Source organism: Petromyzon marinus, chromosome 46 (genome assembly GCF_048934315.1).
Source record: "Petromyzon marinus isolate PM22_M1 ecotype Great Lakes invasive population chromosome 46, UKy_Petmar_22M1.pri1.0, whole genome shotgun sequence".
In the NCBI taxonomy this organism is placed as follows: domain Eukaryota; kingdom Metazoa; phylum Chordata; class Hyperoartia; order Petromyzontiformes; family Petromyzontidae; genus Petromyzon; species Petromyzon marinus.
The window spans coordinates 13,295,082-13,307,362 of NC_133712.1; the positions used below are offsets into that span (position 1 = coordinate 13,295,082).

Sequence of the window (12,281 nt, forward strand, 5' to 3'; positions counted from 1 at the left end):
GGGCGGTGGTGGGGGGGGCGCCGTTTCGTCAACTCGCCCAGCGGTTTTTGCAACGTCACGTCGCGCGGTTTTCAGATCGCTCGAAACAAGCTTCCTCCGTGACGTTAGGCGTGGATGACGTCACACGCAGGGGGTGGGAGAGAGGGGGGCGGGGCGCCGTTTCGTCAACTCGGCCGGCGGTTTTGTGACGTCACGTCGCGAGGATTAGTTCTGCTCGAAACGAGCTTCCTCGTGACGTCACCAGCACTAGTGACGTCACGAAGGGATTCGTCACACGCAGTGGGTGGGAGAGAGGGTGGCGGGGACGCCGTTTCGTCATCTCGCACGGCGGTTTTGCGACGTCACGTCGCTCGAACTGAGCTTTATCGTGACGTCAACGGCGTGAGGCGACGTCGGGGACGTCACGCGGGGAACTTATCCGGCCGCTGGTTCTGAGCGACGTCACTCGCCCATTGTCATTCCCCATTGTTCGCGGAGAAGAATTGTGACGATTTCTGTTGCGACTTACGCTGCCCATGCCTGTCAACCCATACGATTCACCCCGTATTCTTGTACAGGGAAATTGAGTTTTTCAGGTCCATACGGCGTGCAGCCGTTTTCAATGCGGGCAAACACATTTTTTGTCTATTTGATTGTGTTTCCCCCTTGTGATGGGACTTTGCAGGGTGAACGTTGAGATTTATAAGGGCAACGGGGGCTGACCAACAAGGTCTAAATTGGTCTGTCATTAGGTAGGCAGCACTGATAAGGGGTTGCCAGGTATGGGAGAACGACTCGGGAGGCGCGAGGAGGAATCCCTGACGAGCAGAGAATACAGCAGCAGGCACACCGCGAGCCGGCACGAACAATTGCCCACGCTCTGTGGTCCTCTGTATATTAAGGTGTTATCGCCCGATTCGTGAGTTGTTTATGCACGTGGGAGGAAAACCTGAGCACCGGGGGGGGGGGGGGGGGGGTACTGATGCTGTACTGCCTTCTCCTGGAATTGAACTGTACCGAGATTTGGTAACGGTATTGTGTTGAACTTTCTTGCGGTCAACTTTACAGTCCCGATGAAAGACCGAGTAGGTGGACTGCTAATTATTATGTGCGGGGTTGATCTGTGGAAAAGGTGGCAAGCCTCCAAGTTCCAGGTCCAAAAACATAATTAAACAAGGAAAATAACTAAATAAGACTTAATTCACAGCAGAACCACCGCATTGCATAATAAAGATGACTGCACGGATGTATTGCAAAACTAAAATGTTATTAGAGCTTAATCTAAGTCCTAATAATAGATAAAGATAACAAATTACACAAAAGCATGATACCCTTTCAACATTTATTCATCCTCAAATTATTCTACATTCCATAACCACGTGTGAAAAAGTGTGAACCTTTAGATTCAGTCACTGGTGACGCCCCCTTGAGCAACAATGACTGCAACGAAGCGTTTCCTGTAACCATTGTTTAGTCTCTCACATCGCATGAGGAATTTTTGGCCCATCCCTTCTTACAGAACTCCTTCAACTCGGTGACATTTGGGGGTTGCCTTGCATGGACAACTCGATTTCGGTCCTGCTACAACATTTCGATGGGGTTTAGGTCCGGACTTTTGACTCGGGACATTGTAAAATGTGGAATTTCTTCTTCTACAGCCATTTTGTAACTCTGCTTGTATGTTTAGGATCATTGTTTTGCTGCAAGACCCACTTTCGGTTCAGCTTCAGCTCACGGATGGATAGCCTGACATTCTCATCTAGAATCTTCTGATACAATGCAGATTTTATGGGTGTGTAAAATTATGGCAAGCCGGTAAGGTCCTGAGGCAGCAAAGGATCCCCAAACCATCACATTCTCATCACCATGCTTTACGGTTTGGGCTGAGGTTCATCTGTTCAAAAGCAGTGTTTGGTTTTCGCCAAACATAACGTTTCTCAGAGGCCAAAACATTATTTCACTCATCCGTCCAGAGAACATTGTTCCAGCAGTCTTGTGGATCATCGATGTGCTCTTTGATGAATTACAGACGGACAGCATTGTTTTTTTTGGAGAGCAGTGGTTTTCTCCTTGCTTTCCTTCAAGTCTTTTTCTGATAGTCGAGTCATGAACACTCACATTAGCCACGGTGATAGTGGCCTGCAGATCCTTGGAGGTTTCTCTGGGGTTCTTTGCGACTTCCTTGATTTTCGGTTTGTTCTTGGAGAGATTTTAGGATGATCGCTCCTGGGTAGTGACTGTGGTCATGAACTTTCTCCATTTGTAGACTGTCTGACAGTGGGTTGGTGGAGCCTCAAATTGTTAGAAATGCGTTTGTAACCCTTTGTGGACTACTGAGCATCAATAACTCTTTTTCTGAGGTCCTCGGAGATTTCTTTTGATTGTGGCATAACTTGTTTCTACACACCTGTATGGTGAAGCACACTGGCAAAGTCTGAACTTTATATAAAACTTCCTAAACTCACTCCTTAAGATCTACCTAATTATTTAAACACCTGATTCTAATTATTCTTTTAATTGAGTGAATGGAACCAGGGATTCACTTACCTTTTCACATACCCTGAAGCTTAAGTACTCATTGTTCATTTAACGTATACATTTTGTTTAAAATGCATGGAATTCGTTGCTATAAACCAAATTGGATGGGTTTGATTCAAGAAGGCTATCGTGGTAAAACTATGAAATTTCCATAATAATCATTGGGGTTAACAATTTTTTTTCTCAGCACTAACTGCTACGTGACATACTCTATATAAAATAATTATCAAACTTCCCAAAAGCACTCCAACCCACCTTCTTACCTCATCATTTGTATCTGACTTTTTAACTGCCCCTGGTATAAATGATCGTGAAAAGCAATGTACCAATGTCTCTAAGCAACGTGTTTAATCATTGAGTACGGATGTCATATGGACACTTGATGAAAATATAAAACATTTAATTGTGCAAAGAAGCAAGGAGAGACACATGCTTCTGATTACACGTAGACGTAAAAAGAAGAGTGCTGATTAGACAACAAACACAGGTTAGGTACAGCATATTGACCGTTAAGAATAGCGGGCGTAGGTAGGACACATCGCTCGTCAGGACGCTGACCGGTGGGTGATAATTATTGCTGAGTGGCAGCCAAAAACGACCTGGTGGGCATCTACCACGGAGACAGCGCTGAGATGTCGTGGGACCACGATGGATGGCGATGCCTTGGCGAGGCCTTCATCCGGCAGTGGATTGATCATGGCTGATGAAAATGACAACAAAACCACTTGCATCGCAAAATAAAACGAATTGTTTTTTTTTATTTTAACGTGTTTTCAAAACAAACAGCAATATATTATCAAAACAAAATGGGTGGACACGAGTGGGGAGATGTTTGGACAAGGTTGCCAGATGATTCCCTGCTCCCAAACCCTGTACCCCTTTGGCTGGACCCCTAATCAGCTGCCTTTGTTAATGCACGTTTTCATTAACGAGGAACTCTACTGAGGGCCCGTGACACTTGCACACTGCACTTTCCCTTGCACGGATTCTCACACCTCCATTTTTGTTCCTCCCCATACTCCATCCATCATTCCGGGTTTACTAATCACCACGATTCAGCAAAGTTGCACGTGGCAAAAACACGCAAAGGTGGTTTTGGGTACGAGGAGCGCAGTTCTAAAAATCACCTGCACAGATGTTTAGTTTACATGCAGTGGCATAGTGGTTGGCATGGGCCTTGGTGCAAGGAATTAAATCGTGTCCTCTGTCCCAATACCTCCACCCCTCTTGGAAGCCCATCCCGTGGGCCCTGGTGCAGTTGCACACTCGATAGCTACACCACTGGTTGCAGGGCACTATGGGAGACGGCCCAAAATGCCGTGCTATGCGGGGGGCCGCTGGCTGTGTGGTTGTTACATGGGGGCGATCGGACAATTCAAATACATCAATGCAGCTCTTCTCTAGTAACTACACACCTTGGCTGTGTGTCCTGGGCTGTCCCAGATGAGCTTGCAGCTTTGTTAATAAAAAAAACATGTTCAAGTTGCAGTCAAGTGCGTCATTATGGCACTCTAGTGAGGTTGCCCTCACGTTTTAAAATGTCAATAGTAACATCACCATACTGAAACTTTGCACACGTAGAACCCATGTCAGTTCATTGCTGGATGGTTAGCCTCCCCACGCCATGCAGGTCGTGGGGGTTATTTCACCAAACTTACCACGCTGCTCAGTACGGGTTCAAGGAGGGAGCATAGACGTGGTAGCCGAATAGTATAATAGTACAGAGCAGCGAAAGATTGTTACACTGCCCTCTACTGCCCACCCCACAACGTAGCCTGACAGCCACACTTCTCACGAAGCTACAACCTGGTGTCGGACATACCCAGGACACACAACCTCGGTGTCTACCAGAACAAAAGCGCCGTTGTTTTCGCCGCGTGGTCATTACCAGCACCGCCCGTCATCCCCGCCGACCAAGATGCAAAACCGAAGACTCCCAGATCCCCGAGCGAGTGTGTAACACACGCGAGCCTGTGTGTCAGGCACACCGAGTGTGTAACACATGTTACTGTGTAACACAGCGTGTAATACATGCCAGTGTGTAACAACGCGAGTGAGTGTGCAACACACAGCGAGTGTGCAACACATGGATATCACATGTTGATGACACGAGACAGCTTCTGCACGCGATTCAGCAGCAAGTCGCCCTTCTTGATTGTCTCCTGGTACTGCCAGTTCTTGCTGTCTGGTCTGATACAAACACACATTAAGAACCATTAGCCTGCGAGACTGCTGGGGCAAGTGCTGTTTGTAGTTTTACAAAGGTATCATCATCTTTAACACACAGGAGATGGTGTTGCAGGATGTTTCTGGATGCTACAGAGGCTGTAATGGCTAGCCTCAGACTTTCCTTCCAGCAAGTCAGTTCTGCTATAAAGCTCATACTTTCACACAATATTCTCAGGCTGATTTTTGTCTAGCCGGCACTTATCCTAGCAGTGTAACATCCTCAAGGCCTTTTGAATGTGTAGACCAGCACCAAGAAGCACAATTTATCAGGTATCCGACACAAAATCCACATCTGTTTTCAAACTCTGATGTGTATATTTTGCTGTGTTTGTGCCTCGGTTGTGGAATTCCCTAACGAAATTTGTTTAACTGACAATGTGGATAATTTTAAGTCGCATCTGAGACACACTTCTTAATTCCGTTGATTCAATGTAGCTCTCCTTCTCTATTGGCCTTTCCTTAACCTCATTCTTACAAGGCGCCTTAGAAATAAATCCAAATTATTATTTTAAAAAAACCTGAGACACCCATTTGGCCCCTGGTCATAGTGTGTAGCAGTCAGGCTTTAGAGAGGCTTTTGAAAGGGAGATTAGGTAATTTAAATAAACAATTCCATTGGTGTACACAAAGCACATGCAACCGCGGCCCCACTTCTCTCATCCAGGAGTTAAAGACAGGAGGCGCCACTTGCCTGTTTGTCTCCACAATCTCGTTCACTTTGTCAATCTTGCAGTGCAGCCTCCCAGCCGCGATGAACCGTGACAGCTCCCTGAGCAAAGAGAGACAGAGACATTTTAAAGTAGGTGGAAGCCACTGATATTAGGGTTGCTTCCTTCCGTATTTTTGCATTGTTGATAAACGCGCGTAAAAAAAACATTTAAAAAATCGACTATCGGTCCACCAACCATTACCAATGAGCATTGATGAGTGTGATGCCCAATGACAAGACACACTAGGATTATCCCATCATCCAGCAGTGGATTAAAAATGTGCGCTGGTGTCACGGTCCAAATTTCCAATACCATTACATCTCAAGCATTCGAATGGGCACCCCCAGTGTCAGCTGTCCCTGTGCAGCTACAAGCTGACTCTGGACAATCCTTGTAAGTGGTTATTACTCTGCCAGTAGGGGGCCATAATTGCCGCTGTGTCATGCCAAGTAAGCAATTTGACAGGAACCGTACATTTTTTTCAAAGAAATATTGCATGCAATGGGTGTAAAGATGCGACGTGACGCGACGATGCGATGGCATACTGGTCGACGAACTCGACACTGACGCCGAACGCCTGTGCCATGTAGGAGAGCGTGAGCGAGCGGTACGACTCCAGCAGCTGGCTGTAGGCCAGGATGCGCATCTCCCGCACATAGTACTGGTAGTGCGGCGCAAACAGCCGGTCGGCCTTCATCTCCTGCTCCACTTTGGCTGCACATCGGGGTGGGGAATTGGAGGGGGAGACATGGAACGGAACCGGGGAGAAGGGGGGTCAGGGTACAGCTCGAACGGCGGATGGCAAGCAGAAGGTGGCAGCTTGCACCGTTCACTGTTGCTCGTTTGTGTTTTTTATTGAGTGTGTGTGTGGGCAGAGCTGGGGATTCTGTGCGGTGTGGTGTCGCTGCTGTGAGAAGGAGGAGGCTGAGTAAGGTGAAGGTCATGTGCATTTGGGTTGAGGGATGCGAGCGAGGAGTTGGGCTGTGTGTGTGTGTATATCGGTCAGTCAACCCAGGGCACCCAGGTCCTGTGACCTCCTACCAGCAAGCCTTCAACACTTCACGTGATCTCAAGGTGCACCTTGCCTGGCACAAGCGTCATGGTGACACCCCCGCCACTTAGTGGTGAATGGCAGTTGTGTTTGTCATGTGAAGTGGGGCGAGTTGGAAGTATGACAAGTTTGTGATGCATACTCTTTGGTTCTATTCGGTAAAGTCACGTAGGTAAAAAAATAAAATAACAAAAATCACGACGTTTCGCCCACAACACTGGACAGGTTGGTCCCTCCACCTGATGAAGGCCGCTTGTGTTGTGGCCGAAACGTCGTGATTTTTGTTATTTTATTTTTTTACCTACGTGACTTTACCGAACAGAACCAAAGAGTAAGGATCCTTGCAGTCACGAAAGCTTCAAATCTAGAAGTTTGTGATGGTGTGAGATTGAGGTGGGGTAAGGTGGTGTGTTGAGGTGAGTGAGGTGAATTGAATAGCGCAGAGGTGGTAAGTTTGGGGTTGGGGGAAGTGGTGGGTGTTAGAGGTGCTGTGTCTGGGACAGCACAAGATGACACAGGGATAATTGAGGACCCAGTTAAATCACAGCTCAGTGTATGCAAGTCTATGTATTGGTCTCTCCGAGCCTCGGTCTATATGTGATTCTATAGGTCTAAATGTAAATCACTGGTAACTGAACTGAGACCGTCAACTCACTACACCTGCTTCTGAAAACACGTTTTAATCACCATCGGGTGAAACCCGGATTCAAGCCCAGGATCTCTGAAATGCTGGCTCAGTCCGTCTGACCTCTTAGCCACCTCGTCTGATGTGGCCGCGTACATTTAAGCTGACGAGGTGTGCGCACCGCCACTTACCCAGGGACTGGAAGAAGGAGGCGTAGTGGCACTCGTAGAGGGAGAAGAGGTACTGGCGCACGGCTGGCAGTCCGTGCAGCACCTCCAGGATCTCCGCACCCTTAATCACCTGTGTGAGGGGACAGGGGATGACACAGCTAAGGAGGGTGGGCCCTACACGATAACGCCAGTCTTACAACCAAAACACAATGTCGATTTATACAGCGGTGTATAAATGCGACCGCATTTCAAGACGATGGACAGAAACAGCGGGCGAAGATTTGTAGAGGGCAAGGGACCGACATAGGTAAAGGAAAAAAAAGTCAAGGCCTTGAGCCTGGATTTGAATAAGAGCATGGAGTGAAAATAATGGGTGGCTGGGACAAGTGAGATCCAGACTGCGGGGGCTGCAGAGGTGAATGAGCGGACCTCTCTTTAGGCCAAGGTTGACTGGGAGCTTTGACAAAAATCCTGAGTTGCTGGAGCAGGAAGTGGTTGGAGGAGAGTTGAGTGCGATGAGAGGGGAAATGTAGGCAGGGGTGAGTCCCTGGAGGAACCCGAAAAGTGCGAGTGTGATCTTGGAATTGATCTGGGTTTGTATTGGGAGCTACACACACTCAGTCACCTACTCTTCCGTCACGCACATCGTTTCCCTCATACCCCCACACTCGCCTTCTCGCGCAGGTCGGGCCTCTCGAGCGCGATCATGCTGACGTAGACGGTGTGCGTGACGAACGTGCGGTAGTCCATCAGCTCGTACGATGTGAAGGTGGACACCGTGTCCAGGAAGAGCTCGGCAGCCCCCTTGAAGTCGCGGATCGCCAGCAGGTACACGCCCTGGTACACCTTCAGCCGGTTCCTCCGGTCCCAGTCACCGCCCTCCTCTATGAGGCTGCACGCGTAGGCAATCAACACAAACACCACCACAATGAACAAGGGTCACCACAAGAGCAGTCTGGCAGTTTCCATCCCGTTTATCGCAGTCTATACACGTGTGCGATACTGGGCAGTTGGAGGCAGCCGCCCTCTAGGAACAACAGAAGATGGAGGAGCGACACTAGCAACAACAAGCAGAATCCCGGGTGGCTAAAATGCAGCAAGTTGGCACAGTGAGCAGCAAAAGGTAGTGCATCTGCCAGTCATCTCGGTCAGTCAACCCTCAACAATCTAGTCTGTGATGTGTGTGTATTCGTAGCACGGAGCGCTATCCACTATGCCTCCACTCCCTACGCACACGGATAATATATACGTACGCACCTCTTGGCCTTGTCGATGTTGCGCGTGATGAGGTCATTGTCGAGGTAGAAGAGGCCGATGCGGATGAGGTAGAAGACGATGTCAAGGCGATGGCCCAGTGCCACCGTCTTTTCAAACGTCTTGCGAAAGGCGGTGAGGCTCGACTCCTGCAAGGGGGCAGGGCGGCGTCACGGAGCGAGAGGACGACGCACAGCCCACGGTATCACGGACACACACTCGTTAATTTCACTACGAACACGGATTTAGTCTAATGACGTTAAAGACGGAATCCAAAACTCATGAATGGCTGCCCAGCATCGGAGGCAAGGTGTTAATATTATAGTTAGTATGACTGTTAGTGTTTGGAATGGTGTTACATGTTGGTATTAGGACAAGAACATGTGATTGTATAAAGACAGGTGTTATGGTTGAGTTGAGACAGGTGCTAGTGCCAGTGTCAGCGCTGGCACTAGCCCATCAGTGCATACACTCACCTTGTCCCCGATGCGCGACAGGTGCTCTGCACGTGCCAGCATGGCGTCGCGGATCTCGCTCTCGCCCAGGTTGCGCTCGGCGTCCTCCAGCGCCGCATCCAGCCGCGCCAACTCCGCCTCGTTGGCCGCGCGCATGCGGGCGAGGAGCGGCGCGTCCGGGCGCCATTTAAGATCGCGGCAGACCTCCTCGTAGAACGGCGCCATGTCTGCGGCAAGCACGCAGTGCACAACAATTCCCATCGTTTAGCGAGTTGGATTTTGCAGCCGCTTGTGATTTGAATGCAGGTCTTTCGGGCCAGGCCACGTGTGGAGCATTTCTTCCTTGAAGCTTACGCCACGCACTACTGCAGACATCTTCAATAGTTTAACTCAACTTCAATTCCCTCTTTTCAAGATGGGACCTTTTTTGCCAGTATCAAAGTATGAAAAATAAGAATAGGTTTTAGCCTTTCTGGCAATAAAACAGGAGGTGTTAGGATGTTCAAACACCAAATAGAAACATTTTGCAAGGACTCATGTCTGCATTAACCACACGCACTTGTTGTGAAAGTGCAAATAAAACATGCTCTGATAATATATGCATTGTCCTTGACACATATTGGTCTGCTCATCGCAAGCTATAAAAGCTGATAGTGCATTGTCTTAGTACTGTTCGCCTTTTGGCTTTGTTCTCTGGTCTGACACTAGTGAGACTAGGCCCTAAAAAAAGGCTGTCTTTGGTGAAGGCCAATCAGTTTCAGGACAATGCCATATATAATAATCAGAGCATGTTTCGTTTGCATGTTCACCACAAGTGCGGGTGGTTAATGCAGACACTATTCCTTGCAAAATATTTATATTTGGTGTTTGAACATCTTAACACCTCCTGTTTTATTGCCAGAAAGGGTAAAACCTATTCCCTCCTTTCAGTTTGCCCACAGAAGCGCATGATGAAAGCTTGAGAAATTACATGCTCAACAGGCGGCCTGACCCGAAACACCACACTCCAATTCAAATCATGTTAAATGGGCGCACGGCACTGTGTTGATATTTTACACGTCCTCTTCTCCCATGTTATCCTGATTGTGCCATCAAGATAGCAAACCAGTAACAAACCCTTCGTGTTGGAGAACGGCCCACCTAAGCAGATAACAAGAGCTACCGAAAAGATTCCATCAAGTGAGCTCTAGTTTAACACGTAGGCTTTCGCGACCAATATTATTCATAATAACGGTTTTTGGGTTAGATCGCGTTTATTTATAAATGTGTCGTAACCCTCCACCACCCGACACGGCCAATCAGCAAAAAAAAAGTGTCACGTTGACAAAAGACACTACTTTAGCACACCGGTGTGTTGAAGAGTGAATCCACATTTACAGTTTGAGTACGACGTTTCGCTGGTAAATACATCCAGCATCATCGGGCAATTCGCCAGAATAATCGCTCTGACAGCTACCGGCTTAGTGCGGCCTGGAAGCGTATTATTAAATAATACACATTACATTTTGATTTAAAGAATTACTAATCTACAACTCATTACTAATCATAACCAATGACTGATTACTAATCGATTATATAATTACAATACCCCCCCTCCGCCTCTAATCACTGCACCTGATATGAGTTAAGTGATGACGTCACCCTGCTGCTCTATATAAAACCGGGAGCAAGCGAGGGCTTTACCATTCTGGCGAATTGCCCGATGATGCTGGATGTATTTACCAGCGAAACGTCGTACTCAAACTGTAAATGTGGATTCACTCTTCAACACACCGGTGGGCTAAAGTAGTGAATTATTTGTCTTTTGTCAACGTGACACTTTTTTTTTGCCGATTGGCCGTGTCGGGTGGTGGAGGGTTACGACACATTTATAAATAAACGCGATCTAACCCAAAAACCGTTATTATGAAGTGAGCTCTAGTCCACACAGAAGGGGGCATCACCTCATTTAGTCTGCCACCGAGTGATGTTGGTTAAACGACAACCAAAATGATATGTTTTACGATCAAAGCTGAGATTTAGACCATTTAAAGTGCCGAACCAAACTTAATGCGATTTTTTTTCCGTGCAGTCATCGGTGACCAGGCTGACAGCATTAACTTGCTATACTTGAGCACCTCAATTCATCACAGGCAGATGCCCAGATCATTAAGCAGTTAATGATGGGGATGATGTTGAAGACATTTCTGTTGCAAATTAATAAGCATGATGCTGGCTGCTAGTGGTGATGATGGCAGTGATGATAGTGGTGGTGTCGTGATAGCTATCGTAATAGTGGCGATTAAGGTGATGATGGCGGTGATGATAGCAGGTCAGAAACAGATTATTCAATCTATCTGTGCAGATTTGTGCTATAACCTATTTTCCCACGTGAGTTATAACATTCCAAATATAAACGTGGCCAAACATTCATTTGCAAACTCCTCCTAATAAGTAGTCTTTAGACTCAGGTTTTTCTGGACAAAAGGCATTTTTATGTATTAAGACTCAGTGAGGAATTTCCTGGGTTAACAAAAAAATGCGGTGCTGTTAATTGGAGAGCGGTGGCGCAGCGGTTAGCACACTTCCCTGTCATAACCACAATGCGTCCTATTAGCTCGAAGAAAGTGGTGGATATTCCACGTTACTATGACGGGTTCTTCGGAGACAGAACCCACGCGAACTCCACGCTGGTCAACGTAAAAACAAGTTGTGTGAGATCGAGAACCAGGGGCTGGAAACTGTGGTTGACTATCTCGGTGCGCTCTGAGCCCTGCAACCTAAGTTCAATTCCCCGCCACAGGGGCTGACAATCAGTGGCGAGTGATATTTGAATCGGTCCCGGCCCCCAGCCCTTTCCACGCATCTACACCGACCAGCAGTGGCTTGAGAATGGCTGCAATTTGTTCGGATAAACTATAAGCGAACCCCTGTTTAAAAACAAAACAAAAAGATAATTAACTTTGAAGCGAATCCAGAATAGGGGCCTTACGCAGAAAGGGAAAGCCTCGGTCTCGCCTGGCCGGCCCGCCCGCCCGAGTTAATGCCGACTCACCGTGCCGCTTGATCGCGTCCATGAGCTGCGTCTTCACCGCCTCGTCGCCCCGGTGATCGTCCAAGCTGAGCAGGAACTTCCACTGCGCGATCTGCAGGTCGGGGTTCTTGGGGAGGCCCTCCTCCTCCAGGTTTTCGATGGGCATCGCGACGGCTGAGGACGGCTGAGTGGTGGTGGTTGCTGCTGCTGATGAGAAGGGGGAGTTGAAAGCGGGGCGGCGTGACGTCACAGCGGAA

General features: G+C 48.0%; 1 protein-coding gene across 1 annotated transcript; it reads right to left on the reverse strand.

The window, feature by feature from the left end:
- Window positions 1-3,255: 3,255 nt before the first annotated feature.
- Window positions 3,256-12,281, reverse strand: PSMD6 (proteasome 26S subunit, non-ATPase 6). The gene is made up of 8 exons (XM_032971372.2): window positions 12,046-12,281; window positions 9,033-9,238; window positions 8,560-8,705; window positions 7,975-8,194; window positions 7,324-7,432; window positions 6,002-6,170; window positions 5,438-5,515; window positions 3,256-4,707 (listed from the first exon to the last, which is right to left on the reverse strand). The coding sequence occupies exons 1-8, from the start codon at window positions 12,188-12,190 to the stop codon at window positions 4,611-4,613; spliced, it is 1,170 nt and encodes a 389-aa protein (XP_032827263.1). The 5' UTR covers window positions 12,191-12,281; the 3' UTR covers window positions 3,256-4,610.